This window comes from Strix uralensis, chromosome Z (genome assembly GCF_047716275.1).
Source record: "Strix uralensis isolate ZFMK-TIS-50842 chromosome Z, bStrUra1, whole genome shotgun sequence".
In the NCBI taxonomy this organism is placed as follows: domain Eukaryota; kingdom Metazoa; phylum Chordata; class Aves; order Strigiformes; family Strigidae; genus Strix; species Strix uralensis.
Genome location: NC_134012.1, coordinates 64,110,201 through 64,127,236, shown reverse-complemented (window position 1 = coordinate 64,127,236; position 17,036 = coordinate 64,110,201). Strand labels below are relative to the sequence as shown.

Genomic DNA, 17,036 nt, shown 5'->3' with positions numbered 1-17,036 from the left:
ACAAAATGCTTGTCATTTTGAAATACATCCTGATGAAACCTTAGAAACTGTACTTGTATATATTGAAAAAGGGAGTGCTTGCATAAGAACTTCTTGCAATTTTACACTCACAGATGACATTGCTATGAATACAAATAATCACTCAAACATCTGTGTTTGTAACTTTACTGAAATTGCTGGATGTGATTTTAATTATTCAGCTTCTATGTTCCCCTATCATCACTGAAGCTGCACAGTCCAGTACTTCAGCTTTGCAGGTACTACTGGCAACACTGTCCATTTTCAACAGTGTAACTAACAATTAACATCTGCTGTATGAAAGAGGACAAACCAACAGTTATCCAGGACATCCAAAAGACATGTATATGAATCTTTGCATAAGGATTCTCAAAGCACCAGTGGATCTTCAAATACGTTTGAGTACCAAGAACACCTGCTATTGATGAAGCTATTAAATGCCCTGTGTAAATGAAAACCTTTTAAATAATTACATGTCAACTTAAGTTTACATCATCTCATTAAAAACAAAACAAAAAAACCCTCTTTTTTGTTTCACCACCAGCTTCTTGTATGACCCTGTCTAATCAAACTCCTTATAAATTTAGTTTCATCCTTAACTCAGGATGCATTTTTTACCACTGTTAGGGCACTGCAAACTGTTAACACATCTTCAGCTGACACACAGTGCAATGTCTAAGGAGCACCTTCAGCCCTGCAACTTTTCCTCTAAGTAACATCTTTAGAAAGCTGATCTTCTAGGCAAGGCTGAGTTCTATGAATTACAGTTATTTTACACTTTCAAATATATGACACAACTTTTCCTATAATTTTCCTATGATCTCTCAAAGTATATTAAAAAGTCTGTCATAACCTACAATTAAAATGGCAAAACTTCCCCCTACAACACAAGTGTCTGTTGCCAATATCTAAAGTTGCAGGATCATGCACAGAAATACGCAAAGTAATGAAAGGAAACAATGCACCTCTTTCTGAGAAGAAGAACAGGACAAAATTGTGTAAGTGTACATCATACATTTATTACTGAACAACTCTCTCAACTCCAAAATTGGGCACAGGAATTAAAAATAAAAATCCATTGCACTACCTAGTAAAGCATTACTAGTAACTCTCATAAAAAATGTACAAATTTCGTTAAAAATTTATCAAGCCTTCAAATGATTTGGTTACAGGTATTTATAATACATTTAAAACTACATGTTAAATGATACAATAGCGTATGATTTAAAGAAAACACTTGACAAAAATATGATTCCAACAAAACTCATAAGCTTTCAAAACCATTAGCAAATCTGAAACACAAGTAGCAAAATGAGGTAACAATGTACCAAAAAAACCCCCACAGCTTTTACAAAGGCCCAAAGATAACTCAGTCAAAAAAGTGTTTTCTACAATTAAAATGAAACAGGTTGGTAAATCTCATCCCAAGTATTACACAAGGTATTAACAGCTGTGAAATCACATTCAAGAGCCTGTACAAAATGGCACACAACAAAAAGCTTTAATTTTTCTGTAAAGGAAGCCACAAAATGAGACACTGGAATTATCTGTAGGCCTTAACATCCACTTCAAATTGAATTGACAGTTTATGCAAAAAACACAGCAGTGCCAATATGATAAAGCAAACATATTACAGGTTTGTTTTGTTTTTTTGAGAAGGAGCCAGGTGATGGCAGAAAGGCAAAATGAACATAGAAGAAAGTCTTGCTGAATTCTAGTGCTGCCAAGCACCATGGGAAGCTGTGGAATTACACACAAATGTGCATAGCACATGGCAGTTAACAGCTGAACATGAATCCCCCTCCCTTGACATCCACCACAGAGAGGACTTGGCTGCAGCTTGTCTAAACTGATTCAGAACATACGCATGTGTGCTGTTTATACACTAACCACAGGAAGCAAGTCCACTTACATCTGTAAGAGTCCCATGCAAACGAAAGAACCGTTGTAGAAAAGATGAGCCATAGGAGTGCAGCAATTATTTTCAGGCTTTTACCAACTTAGACCCTCCATCTCCTAGATCTCCCACTGCCTCACAGAGTTTTACTGGAAAAAAGGGACATTATACATCAAGATTTCTCCAGTTCCAGAAAGAGGACTGCTTTCCCTTGGCTTCAGAAGAACATGTCCTGTTCATTTGTCATTTTCTAGCTTAGAAAAAGCACCCTCTTTCCATGCTTTGAACTGAATACTGAGCACAGTAGTGTTAGTTAACTGTTTAAATCTGTACACACGGATTTTTTTTCTTTGCAGTTATATAAAAGAGTTTTTTAAGACATATATGGCATATGCTTTTTAAACAACATGATTTTATTTGTTAAAAAAATAGATTTTATTACATGTAATTTAACCTGCTGTGTTATTGTGAAAAGCCTACTCTATGACTCCACTGGAAGAGAGGAGAAATTCTAATATTTTGAAGCTGATGCAACAGCATTTTTATTTGTTTAGTGTTCTTAAGTACAGATAGGTATGGAAAGACTCACTGTTTTTGAGAACTACCTGCATAACTAAACAGAGGGAAAAGCATCTGAAATAGGGCAAAATTGTGCTTTTATTTTATCTGCACCAAGAGCTGTGACTGGTCTGTAGAATCTTCAAAAAGAGAAATCATCATGGAGAATATCTAACACTGTTTGAGATTATAACTGATACTAAAGCATAGCAGCATAAAAAAGCATCAGAAAAGGTAAAGAATAAACTTAAAGCTGAGACTGGCAGCAAGTTGCAGCAACACTGCTAATTGTGCCACTTGTGCTGCTGCAACCCAAGTAATGACACTGAATTTAGGAGAAGAATTTTGTTGGAAAAAGTGCATCCTTTGAATAAATATGGTATATGTAGACCTAAATATTTTGCAAGAACATACCGAAGATATTAACAGTCTGAATGTTACAAATGAAGCTATTTTTTTTTCAGTAGCCCGAATAAAACATTATTCAAAGCACCTGAATAGAGGTTATCGCCTCCTATTTCACAGCACTGTCCTGGAAGGTGTTCCAATTTTCTCCTACAGTGGAGCGCTCTGGAAACGATTGCAAAAACCAAGGGAGTTCCTTCTTCATAACACACTCATCATGAAGTAAGGATGGGCAAGGAGCAGCATCAGGGCAACTAAATTCTGCAGTTAGTGACCAAAAACCTTCTTCTCCTGTGACACAATGAAAAAAATCGGAAGTTCTACTTCTCTGAGAAAATGCTAAACATTTTATTTTTTCATGAAGTTGCAGGAATTGTAACCTTTTACAAGTTATTTTAGTTGTATACAAACTCCCTTGTAAATAACAAAGAATGTATGTGATTAAAGCCAACGTTTATAAGCTAAAAGATTACATCCTTAGGAAGTACAATGGTCAAAAGAGAAGAGCTGTTGCACAAGACCCTTAATGTCCTTTCTGCTTCCTTTCATGGAAGAATCACGTAACTGGCAAACCCAGCTAGAAAAATTTAAAAGGTCAACAGAAAAGCATTGATTTTCATATTAGCAATTCAAAATGTTAATATTGCTAAATGATTTGTGTGATACTGCAACTTTACATTGATAAAATAATTTGTAAATTACTCATTTAAAAATCCAGACTTTTTAACATATGCTAAAAATCTCAAGGTTTTTCATGTATGAATAATCAATGCAATCTTTAGTGGTACATATTTAAAGCCTCCAGTGAAGGGGAAGCATAACAGCTGTTTGAATAGTAGGTAGAAAGGTCTTTATACCCATTAAGTACATTAGGGAGGAAATACTAAATGTCTGTAATTGCTGCACCTGTTGCATTCAGTGTGCAACTGCAAACACAAGGAAAGGAACCAGTGTACAGTACTAGTACTGTTTAAATAACACACAAGATTATACATTGCAGCATAATTATTACTACACACATACATTCTCAGTACATGCTGGTATATAGGTTCTCAAACACACATGCACACTCAGTCACAAGCACACTTCACGCATCCTTTCACAAGGAAACACACATTCCACCATTCCTTCCCACTCACAGTATCTGAAGGCTCTATATAAGGTAGATTGCTATATTGTTTGGAGCTACCACTTTTTTTTTTCCCTTTTTCTTTTATATAAAAGCACATGCTAAAAGATCACGTCCACAGTAATCTTGCAGCAACACTCAGAATGATCACACAAAAACCAGGGAATGTTAGTGCACACACAAAATTAAGCTAAAAAAAAATAAAAATCTTTGGAGTTCCAATCACACTGTTAGTATAACAATCCCATAACTGTAAAGACTAGTTATAAGCTTTATAACTGATTACGTCACACAGTGCAAAGTAAGGTCCATTGACCCTTTTATGTAAAGGGTAGGCTTGAACCCACATGGGTAAATTCAATAGATAGTTCTTAGATACATGTGACCAGGAATACCCAAACCAGATTTGTGCTCTTAGATGTTCATTCTGAATCACGATGCACTTCCGAAGCATCAGCTCTACAAATTGGGCAGGTACGATTTGCCTGTAAAACCAGAAACAAAAGAGGGTTTACTGTACTGACAAATACACTGTTAAGGTAATGTGTATATGACACTGACATCTGTGAGTACTGAAAAGCAATTCAAGAGTACTCAAAACAAGAGAAGACGAAGTGTGCTTATGCCTATTTTTTAGTTTGTTTTGTTATGTTGGTGTTGTAAGTTTGCCAATTCAAAATTATGTTTACCAAAAAAAAAAAAAAATTGTGCCTTTTATCTTTAAAGATAAAGCAAACCTGCAAACTAGGCTTTATCTAAGTGATGGTGGTTTTATTAACGCAGATTCATAGTTACAGTATATTGCAATCAGATGGATACAACTAAGAAGCTGTACTGTGTCCTTCAGAGAAATCCACCAAAACCAGACTAGCAACCTTGGCCTGCAAATAAACATCCTGTATGAGGGTGTCATGTTATCACAAGCTCTACTGATCAGGGATCACATCTCTTCATATTCTGTTCAATTTTATTCTCACAGAAACCCATCATACAGACGTGGTCAAAGCTGAAAGCAGACCTGGGGAAAAGGGAAGGGGTTGTAGTAAAAGTGGGGGGGGGTGGGCGCGGTGTGGGGGGTGGGCGCGGGGAAGAGAGATGAATGACCTGATGAAACAGGTATTGAAGTAACACACACAATCAGGTCTAAATTTAGCTCTTCAATAAAGCACTCACTGAAAATATCCTGTGACTCTTTTATAGCTTCCTTGAAAAGATAAGACAGATGACAAGTAACATTCCTTAAGCTACTGGGAAAGTATTTCTGCCTTCTCATTTCCCTTTTCAAATAAAGGCTAATTTCATTTTAGTAAATGATGAGAAAAAGCCCAAAACAACCATGGCACATCTATGATAAAACATTTCCTTTGCAGAGAGCTGAGAGAAGAGAACTTTTCCCTGCCCCAAATTCTGTATTTTTAATTGCAAATTTGCAGGACCAACTACTGCCAATTCCAGGTTTTTCTAAGGTAGCCAAATTTTTCAATGAAAATACAAGTGAAAGCACCAAGAAATGTGGCTCTGCAGGCCAGAGTTCAGAAATCATTGCCACAGATTTCAAATCCAAACAAATGCCAATGAAAGCAACATGTTATTACTGAAAAACTTACTTAGTAATGCAAGTTAAAGTGAGGGTATATTTTTTTCTGTCAACTACTACTGTTATTACTGTTTTATAGTTTATATCATAATTATTATTGCTTTATAGTTTTTATAAAGCATGGACTGGCGATTCAATTCAAAATGTATTTCTTGTTTTTTTACTAGCAGTTTTGAAATTACTTGAGAACAATGCAATTACTTGGTCACTACTCTGTATTTGCATTATTCTAGATATAATTCTGCTAATATAATTTTTAAAATAAAAAGGCATGTTCTTCAAAATTCAATGGATTTATGAATAAGGAGGTATTCGCTTAGATAAATAATGAATACCATCTGTAGCATGCAACAGAGCATTCAGAGGGAGTAATTTCCTGATAGGAACTGCAGAAATAAATCCACTGTGCCACGATCAAATGAATCTCATGGACACTGCAAGCTGCTTTTTAAGCAACTTTTCAAGATCCCACATGAACATTTGTTTTAAATTTAGTTGCATTCATGTGCCTTTCATGAAATTAATTCCCCCAACTCATTAAAAGAGCATTTAACATGACTCTTTGGTGCGAAAAGAGGAGTAAGGTGGACATAATATTGACCTTCTAACTAGCCACTCTTTCAGGAAAACTTACCTTTTGTACTGTAAGGGAAGAGAGCTGCACAATGAACTAACCAATTTATTTTTTTTTGTATTTTATAGAAATTTATAGCTAAAGTAAACTGCATTTAGAATAATGGATCTGTAGGGCTACCAGAATCTTCTAAAAAGCACTGCACTGCTTTGGTGTTAGTCCATCAGAATCAACTTACACTATAGTTACAGTTTGTCTTTTCTCATCTATAATACAGCATTTCCTATCAGAATGTTAAATGTAAAGGCAAGTTGTCCTTGTTATCTGGTTCTAAACCCTCAGGGTGAAGACAGGTCATGTTTTCAAGCTGTCCTTTGGAATGATGATTCTTACTTTATAAAAGAACAGATTTCCCATGTATTCATATTTCACTAAAGGATTCAGGTTATTAAGAAATAACTGAAATATGACAGTTGACAATACTATGAAAAGCAAAAGGATAATCTCCCTCTTGTTAATTGTTTCCTCTACTGTACCACATCTTCTCTCGCAAGTCTTTAACCTTGTTTAACCAGGGAAGTATAAATTAAAGTGGACAACCTAATACACTGTAAAAGAACATTTCCTCTCACTTGCTTACACTACCTAAAAAGGTGGTCTGTACATAGTATTATACTAGCAGGGCAGATCAAACCTTTCATGCAGACAAGCCACAAAACTTTCTTAGGTAACTTTTTTTTGCTCCATCATCAACAACAGACAATGGAATAAGGATTTAAAAAAAAAAAATCAGATCGGATCTCATTTAAATCATTCACTAACAACATGGTGAAACTTAAAAAGAATCAGCTTCACTCCATACTTTTAGAAATAGTTCTAGAAATATTCCTAGATAGCAAATACTTTCTTCAAAAAGAGAAGATCAGATCAGTAAAACAATCAGTAAAACATAGGGACACACTGGTAATTTTTTTCTTTTTTTATCTTATGGAAAAAAAGTTACAAGTACTGAAAGCTACAATTTTTATCTTCCCTTGCAGAATTTATCAACATGATGTTGGTTGGATGATGTGACTTCAGTGGATGTGGACATAATTATACTATCAACAAATAAAACAAGTTGTCAGATACATAAAGGAACGGACAGAAGCAAAACTATAGCACAAAATATCTTCTAGTTATCCTTACTTGCAGATGTTTGCTGCTTACCTGTAACCAAGTTTAGACAGATGCTGTAACTAAACTAGGTTAGTGTTACTGGTAATTTGTTATAATTTGCAAAGCAAAATTATCTTTATTTCCGTACACCATCTTCGTATCAGTGTAACTAAACCCACATGGTGTAAATATATTGCCTTAGCAATCCTACACTATGATGATTTAACCTTGTCTAGCTTATTTTGCATCCAGCTCTGGAATACACAATTATCAATACAAGCAGTTTTAGGTGGGTATAACTGCATCCCATTTAGGTTTACACTGCGTATCTTTCACCTCACTCCCCCACCCAGCTGACACTCTCATGCTCATAGAGTTTTCTTATGATAAGACAACCTTTAGAAAACACCACAGTTGAAGATCTGTTAGAAAATACATAGTTTCTAAGCTGGGTCAGGAACATCAGTAAAAAGCTGTTTCACCACTACTAGAGTACATCTACAATTATAAGGACTAAACTAAATCAGCTTTTTTCACTTTGCTGTTCTGAATTCGACTGCCAGTTTATTACCACTTGAAAGTACTATATCTAACTGTAGAACTGCCACACTGAGTCCCAAAAAACCTTAATTCAACATACCTATCTGACTCTGGATTCTCAAGCATGTACTAAAGGACACCAGTTTTACTAAAAGTTATGAGCATTGCTGTGGAAACACTTATACTGGCCTCAGATTTTGTAGAAGCCTTAGACTACCATGGGTACTGTAGCCCAAAAGCAATTTCACATCCCAGTTTTTAAAATCCTTCTCATTAGCTTGATATCTTGTTAGCCAAAAGAATGCTGTCAATATTAACTTGATTTTTGAATTCTCTGCACTGAGTATTTTAACGTATGCCTAAGATGTGCATTTTATTGCTTTTAAGAAGCCATAAAGGCAAGGGCTTTTAATTTCTTCTTCTGAAACAACAGACACCATCTGTAATTCTCTAGGGACTGCATCCTGTACTAATACAGGATCACTGCAGTTTCAAATGTTCTACACAACAGACTACATACACACATATTAAACTAAAGCTGAATAGAATAAAATACCGAAAAAGGTGAGGCAAGATGGGGATCAATACCTTGCTGGAAGTAGATCTGGCTAATGCAGCTTGTAGATATGTCTCTGTATCATCATTTACTTATTTGTATCCTCTGTTCTTCAACACCTTCTGTACTGCTACTATTTTCTCTGTCCTCTTACTGGGCTGCCCTGATTCTAGATTCTTTCTTTTCTGCTCAAATTATCTTGGAAGGGTATATCATAATTTTGTAAAACTATAATTTCTATTTGTATATATTTTTATATATATGTATATATGCATACACACGTATGTAGACACATAACACATTTTATTTGCCCCAGAATCTAATGTTAATAACAAAGTGTGAGAGAAAGGTAATAGTAATTACTCTTGTTATGCAGGATATGTAAAACAATTAAAGCCCGCGTCACCACAGAAATTCTAATTCATACTTCCTATATTATTTTTACTTTTTTGTTTTCAAATCTTCTTTAATTTCATTCAATATCACTTGAATTCTCAGTCATTCTTTTGTGCAAATGTAAAACACAGTAAAATCTTTCAATGAAAATAATTCTCTTAATATTCATTTTTCCTTGTGCCAAAAACTATAAAGAAACATCCTTCATCAATTGCCAGAAAAATATCGTAAGTAGGCAGTGCTTCCACTCTGTTGGCATTTTTAGCCTAAGTATCAGAAACGTGAAACAAGATGAAATGAAGTGGAACAGCAAAATACCACCACCCTCTCCCCCCAAACTACATAATGAATTCCCTATAAGATGGGTATTCTTTTCTCTCTTTTTTTTTTATTACCTTCAGCCATTTATCAACACACTTGGCGTGGAACTCGTGGTTACAGGGTAAGACTCTAAGTAGCTGCCTTGATTCAAAATCACACATGCACACCACACACCTGAAAGAGACAACAAAGTTCAAATGTATCTGCTATGTAAGAACAGTAAATATTCATATTCCATACAAAATGTTACAGGTATAGCGCTCAGGGATATGGTGTAGTTGGGAACTGTCAATGTTAGGTTAATGGTTGGACTAGGTGATCTTCAAGGTCTTTTCCAACCTAGATGATTCTGTGATGACTGCAACATGGTAGCTCTTTTACTCCTTGGGTAGCTACAGTTCAATCTGTGGTTGAAGATGTGTAGTATGACAACATAAACTTAAAATTCCTTTTGTGTTGTTTTTTTTTTCCCCAGCTGTGCTTTCAAATCACAAAGCAAGTGCTCCTGCTCACAGGAATTAATAGACCCAATCAGTAGAACACATGTTTAATCAAACTTCAAAATGGCAGAGATAATGGTCTATAAAGTTCACTCCCTACTGATACCAGTAAGTCACACTGAGGGTCACTAAAACTGGAATATCAGCGAAAAATCCTTATGTTGAAGATCAAACATCAGACAGTATTTGGTATTAAGTCACTTTAACTACCTTCATATCTATATTGCCATTTCCACTTGATTGTGCAGATCTTTCAAACACAGTAAGTTAATGGATTTTAAAAATAGAAGATGCACTCTTAAACCACTGAGCAAGCTCTACCAGGAACACTTGAAACTTGAACACTTGAAGGTATTTTAACACAGGCTAAATTCCACACTGACAATCTCAATGTATGCTGAACAAAACCTAGAACACCTTTCTTACATTTTGATTTTTTAAATGCTGAAGAACTAAACTGAAACATAGCTAAATGATGAGAGACTAGATAGAGGTTTTAAAGTAAAGATAAATAGCACCTGATCTCGAAAGCAATCCAAGAAAAAAAGAAAATTAAACTGTTTATTGACATGACTGCTTTTAAAGCCCTTCTGGACTAGCTGAGGCTGCAACTTAAAGAAATGAAAATATAGCCACTTAAATTATGGACCCTTGAAAGAGACCAATGTACTTACAATGTCTGTTCTGATTGGTGGTTGTTTGGATTGAACCTGTAGGATGGAAGCTGTTCAATGTCTGTCTTTGTCAATCCTCGTGGTTTGGCTTCTCCCAGACGTTCTGCCAAATTCAGCAGTGCCTGCAAAACATGGAAATTGGACATTTAAAAATTCACTGCTCAAACATGCTCTGGTTCCACTAGAGGTTGGGCTGCCATTACAACTCACTAGCCCAGTCAGCAGCACAAAATACCCTTCTGTCAAGAAACGTTTAGAAGCTTAGTTCTCCCCTACAAGACAAACCCCATGGAAATTCTTTCAGAATTCAATCATCTTTCTAGTTATGTAAGATGTTCTCTCTGGGATTTCAAAACCTCCAGGTCTCAACTTCCAATTAGTCCTGTGGCTGCAGGCACAGCTTGTAAGTATTCTACTTCTGAATACATGATCACATCACTACATAATTAATAGTACTGGTAACCGAAAAATATCATCAACAAATTTCCTTAAGAATATGTGAGCCTGGACATGTGAGAGAAACGAAGAATTTAATGGGACAGGTTCTGAATCCCACTCCACACCCTTGGGGTAGCTGAACTGAAATACGGAGATTTTATCCTGAATCTGGAAAACAAATACATACCATCAAATTTTAAGCATTTTTTTGCTAAATCTTATGTTCATTTTCTGTAAGCCAAGCATTGCAACTAAAAGCCTCTCATGTAAATAATTTGCACTCTGTCATGTACGTAACTTGCACTCCTTCACAAGGGACCTAGGAAAAATATCACTGTAAATGTGATGGAGAACCAAGGCATAGAGAAGTTAAAAGACTTGGTGAAAGCTGCAAATGGTCCTGATCACAAAGACATTTCTAATACTGTCAAACCTGGGGCCCAAATTTTCAGAAATATGATGCTTCTTCTGAACTAGCACAGAAGTTATTACAGAAGTGCTCATTGTTAAACTGAAAATGTGCAACTACATAGAGCTCTTAAGGCGAGCACAGGCAAAGAGGTGCAAAAGTAAGGGTTGATGATGATTGTGTGAAGAGAAATCAAATGGAATCCAATAGTCTCAGAACCAGTGAAGACACAACAGCTGGGATTGCCCCATAATTATCTAGAATATTAAAGAGGGTTCTCCATCTACAGATGTGAATTACTGTACCCTCCTGAGGGCCAAGAAGAAAAATCAGTAAGGCAGTTTTATAAACATTAAATTGAGATTAATTAATTCTATGACGTTAACACTGTTCTGCACTAGCACTGTTCTGCACTAGCACTGTTCTGCAAAGTTACGCACATGAGTAACTTACTCTCTTCTTTTGAAAGTGCTTCACTTGTGTTTGATACTTAAAATCAATCAAAATTCAAAAGGAGAAGAGTAGCATGTACAACACAAAAGCTGAACAATTTAGTGATTACGAGCCTGGAAGGGTGGATTCTGGGAAAGAGCAATAGGCAAAAAATAAAGCTAAGCACTTGTAATATCCAGTATTGAAAAAAAATCTGAAAGAATGGTTTCTGGATACTGTCTTCACAGTCATTACATTTACTTGGAAGGCAAAAGCAGGATTTAAAGCAAAATATAATAAAATTTTATGCATTGCTTGAGCTAACATCTGTTCTTTAAAGGCAGCTGTAGTTCACACACCAACCTCATAGTTTTCTACCTCTCCATCTTCCACATCCAACTCAAAGCTGAAAGCTGGTCCAACTGCAGGTGGCACTGGGAGCATTGATCTACCATGAGAGCAAACAATGATAAGGTTCAGCATCTTGCTGAAGGAAAGCACAGAACATCTGGCAGAGGTAAAGTTACCTTATTGATCCCTCTCAAATCAACAAGTTCTCAGAACTGGTAAAAATGTTAAGTCTGAAGTTAAGAATAGACAGTTGAAGTGCAAGAGTCAAAGGAAAAGCTAATTCTGACACTTTTTGATACTGGGAGTGCTGCCTTTTTAATTGCATGCATGTCTCAACTGATACTTCTAACCAGGCTCAGCATTATTACAAAAACTAATCTCTTGATTATCACAGATTATGGAGAGCTAAAACTGACAGTGAGTTGATGTTCTGTTTTTTTAAATGTTTTACTTCTTTAAGTGGATAAAGTACCAACAAAGAAAAGGAACCCTAAGTTCACTTAGCTCTCCAATACAAAAGTCTTGAAACTTTTGTAAGCCTAAAACACACAATGAAGATAAATAGGATATGCTACTGGACCAACTTCCATACTGAAGGCAAGCACAAACTCTCTCACATACTGTGACGTTGGTTAAAGCAGAATCTCTTCAGATAGAGAGGCAAGAGAGAGATGTTCTTCTGTTTTTATATTCAGCAAGTGTTTTCACCCCTGAAGATAGTACTATGGGTCAAAATTTAACACATAGAAATCACAAATTCACAGCACTGAAGTATACTAAAATCCCACTGAAGTCATCAGGATTTACTATGCTACATCATGTCCTCAATGGATGGGCAAGAAGCTATGACATCACTCTCAGACTCTAAGATGCGAAGTTGGACAACTTCACTGGATCAGGTTTCTGGTGCCATTTTCATGCCATGTCTGAAACTGCACAGAGAGAGACTACAAATCTGGTGTCACCATTGGATCATTTCCTCCTCAATGTCACCTTTGCCACCAGAAAATAATCTTTGTTTTCCAAACATTTCATACTTATTTCCAAAACAGAACACAGAAGAGTAATATATCTCATGTCATATACCCAGACTCCCCCACAGAGAGTCTACCATACTACAGATAATTCCTAAATGTTAGTTGTCTACATCTTTTCCAGAAACAACTCAGAGGCAGAACAGAAACTGAACAGCTCTAACAGATTAGCAGTTCAGCCAATAGAGTAACACATCACAGAAAGCTCCCACTGTTGTGTTTCATATTTAAGAACCACACCAAATTAATTTATTCCGTAAGTGAAGACTCCTAGGACTTCATCCTACGGTGTAACTATGCCTCTGTAAGAATATCCAAGAACCAAGTTTTAAAATTTGTTGAAGATTTTACTAAGAGATCAGAAACAAGAGGCTACTGTATCTCAAAAAACCTACCAAACTACACTGGACAAAACTGTTTACTTAGATTTTTCCTTTCAGTCAAAATAGACTGAAAAACTTACACATAAACGGAAGCTTTCCTTCTCTCTGGGACAGCTGAACCTGCCTATTCTCTGTTAGAGTCGAACCATAAAAAGTGCCGAGACTCTTGTTCAAACTCATGTGACTTTTTAATAGCCTACATGGAAGCAAACATATTTTGAACTTACAGCACATAAGGTAATAGGCTGGGATGGTAAGGGTGTGGCGGTATTGGCTGCTGTGATCTGTATCGGCTGCGCCCTGTGAGTCTTCGAGGCATAAAAGGTGGGTAAGGCTGCAAGAAAGAAGAAAATAAGCTGCAACTGGAACTTGCAGATCTGGAACTTGTGTCCGGTTCTGGGCTCCCCAGCACAAGACAGACATGGACATACTGGAGAAAGTCTGACAAAGAGACACTAAGATGGGACTGGAGCATCTCACAGATGAGGAAAGACTGAGAGAGCTGGGACTGTTAAGCCTGAAGAAGAGAAAGCTCAGGGGGATCTTATCAGTGTGTATCAATACTGAAGGGAGTGTGCAAAGACGACAGAGCCAGGCTCTTTTCAGTGGTGCCCAGTGACAGGAGAAGAGGCAATGGGCACAAACTGAAACACAGGAGGCTCCGTCTGAACATGACGAAACACTTCTTTACTCTGTGAGGGTCACTGAGCACTGGCACAGGTTGCTCAGAGAGGTGGTAGAGTCTCCTTTGTGATATTCAGGAGTTGACTGGACATGGTCCTGGGCAATAGGCTTTAGGTGGCCCTGCTTGAGCAGGGAGGTTGGACCAGATGACCTCCCTTCCAACCTCATCCAGACCGTGATTCAACATTTTGTTTTCTTAATCATGAAATAAAATGAAATTTTAATATTGAAATCCACTTTCAATAAAGCATTATTTTAAAAAATCCAGCCTCTGCTCAAATCCAAAAGAACCTCAGCCTCAATTTGAAATGATTCCCATTGATAACACCATACCATCATACCATTTATAACATCATACCATCGCATATGAAAAAATAGTAACACACAACAGAAATCCTTGCAAGTTCTTGTGTGCTTAGTCTACATGCAGGCTGGTTTGGGAAACTGGACTTGAACTGCTGACTCTCTTGTAAATAAAAAAGCCCAGGCTTTAGACCTGGTGCTATTATGTAGGCTTGTGCACAAGTGGTTGAGTAAAGAAGTCTTTAAAAAACCCCAAATCTCTAAAATAAGATTTTTTTAAAAAGCTCTTAAAAAACCACCCCCACTTTTAAGCAGTGGTGTATATTTACACTTATGTTAAAGGGTTGAAGACTTTCAACTGCACCTGTAGAGTTTACTCAGCCCAATTTTTGCAGCTGGACAAGGTATAAAGCTTCAATGTATTATTTTAATGGATAAATCAGGCCTTTTTGTCATACTTATTTTCATTTGCATGCTAAGCTCTTTACTTGTATATTTAAGTTTTCATTATAATTGCTCAAAATTCCTTACATTACCTACTAAAATGGGGACATACATGGTAAAGATTTTCCACTTAAATGCAAAGTATATTTTTCCAGAAATACTCAAATACCAGAACTTTTTTAGTTATTTTTAAAACTGAGATTCATGTACCACTATTGAATTCATAATTGAAGGTCTTGAGACTTTTTTTTTTTGAAACAAAGAACACTCAAAGTCTTTACTAACATGTTTTTCTTCTTCCATGTTGAAATTTAAGAAAACACAAAAGCTCACCACCACCAATGACTAACTAACCTAAAACACCCTAACTTTATATGGAAACATTATTAATAGGTAGCCCTGGTCACACATAAAATTTACACACAAATATAAACACAAAGAAAAAAAGCCAGAGTCTTTTTCTTGAAAGTAAGATCTCAAACTTGACATAGCAAATAGCAATTTTACTGCTTTGTGAATTCTGCAATCCAACAATATATTTAGAAACTGTTGTGTCCACTGAAAGGGAACCAGAAATACGTCATAATTTTAATATAAATAAAATTTTATACAGATTTAGGATTGCTTTATGAAAGACCATATGATTACTTGTAATACACCTCTATTCTACTCCTCACAACCCAGAACTGAAGCCTGAACAAATGTTATATAATCTGCAAAAAATTGTATTTTGTTCCTTATCTACTTTAAAGACTGAACTTGGAAATCAAGAAAGCCTCACTCCAACCAAAATATTTGTGATTAGACTATAATTCATCTAACAAGCATACTGAATAAAATATAAGCAGTTTATGGAAGTTTGCAAGTGTTTTTTTCTCCAGAGTGACTCATAGTGACTGAAAACTTCACTGAAAATCTGTACACCTTTAGTTTAATGAGCTGAATATTTTTTTTTAAAATGACGAAGACTTATATGAAACTTTATAAAAATTGCAGCAAGCAAAACAACTAGGTTGTGTGATTTCAAGGAGACTAATTAAAGAGAAGCTATCTGTATCTGTAGTCACATGACCTAAAATTTCTTTCTCATTTAAAATTTGAAATAACAATACGCCCCTCAAACCTTCTGTCAATTCGATGCACAGGTCAAACATTAAAAAAATTCAGAGTCTATACTGGTCTTCTAGTTATTTCTTCAAGCATTACACGGGCAGGAGTTTTTTTTAAAAAAACAACCCACACAAACCAGGAACGCCACCGACCTCAGGACTAATATAATTGCAGGTTGAAGTGCACCACAAAGATCCTAGAGGTAGCACAGATACTGGACACACCACAGAAGCCCAAAATTCAGCACAGGCTTTATCATGCACTAAGTTTGATTTTTTTTGTGCTGCTGCAGTTGAACTGCCTGTAGATCCCCAGAAAGTTGGCTTAAAGCAAGCCTGGCTTTCTTTATAACACAGTGCAGTCTAAATTATGGAAGCACTCTATACAACTGCTTGCTTGCAAATTGCAAACACTCTGGAGAAGAACTATTTTTAAAGCATTCTAGATTTGCTGACTTGTGGAACCTCAACATACAATGAAGAATTAGCCAAAAGTGACAGCAGCTTTTCTAAACTGTACTAATTAAGTTTCTGCAGTAGAAGTCCTGGACTGTGTGGCAACACGGAATGTTTTCTAAGTAACTGCTACAACACTTTGCAGATGTTATTGGAAATCATTTGCTGGTATCATTAAGTTACCCTTAACTTGATTAAAGCAGCTTAAAATACCATGGTATGTAGCTATAGCCAATAATGGAATACAACTGCAAGAAGTGCAACTTTTCAACAAAATGTACTATAGAATAAAGATCAAGAATGTTAATGCAGCATGAACGAGAATGTAGCACAGAAAACAATACTTACTACACCAAATGACACCTCCTGGTGTAAAGGATCGTGGGTTAAGAATTGAAGAGGAGCTGAGGGAGGCAATGCTGGTGGATGGGCTGAGGGAGGGTACGTAAAACCTCCTACGGGCAGATGTTCTCCAAGCAGTTCTACTTCATTTTCTATCCTTTGAAGTGGCTAAAAAAGAGATAGGCTTTGTTGCAGTAATAGAGATGCAATTTTTCCCCAATAAAGAACTGCAATCCCAGTTGTATATTCTGAGCTGCTGTGGTCAATTTTATAGAGTAAAAAAAAAAAAAAAATAATTACGGGTATAATTGTACTCAGTTTCACATAG

General features: G+C 36.2%; 1 protein-coding gene across 14 annotated transcripts in view; it reads right to left on the bottom strand.

Moving 5' to 3' along the window:
* Positions 1-1,012: 1,012 nt before the first annotated feature.
* Positions 1,013-17,036, bottom strand: part of RNF38 (ring finger protein 38) — a 128,113-nt gene continuing 112,089 nt past the window's right edge. For 13 of the 14 annotated variants that reach the window (XM_074857044.1, XM_074857058.1, XM_074857055.1 and 10 more), the window contains 6 exons: positions 16,715-16,876; positions 13,598-13,704; positions 11,966-12,050; positions 10,324-10,445; positions 9,224-9,323; positions 1,013-4,492 (listed from right to left, as the gene is read on the bottom strand). In XM_074857044.1, the coding sequence (XP_074713145.1) occupies positions 4,430-4,492; positions 9,224-9,323; positions 10,324-10,445; positions 11,966-12,050; positions 13,598-13,704; positions 16,715-16,876 (639 nt within the window). In that variant the 3' untranslated portion in view covers positions 1,013-4,429. The remainder of the gene's footprint in view (positions 4,493-9,223; positions 9,324-10,323; positions 10,446-11,965; positions 12,051-13,597; positions 13,705-16,714; positions 16,877-17,036) is intronic. The other variant, XR_012627210.1, reaches the window with a different exon arrangement.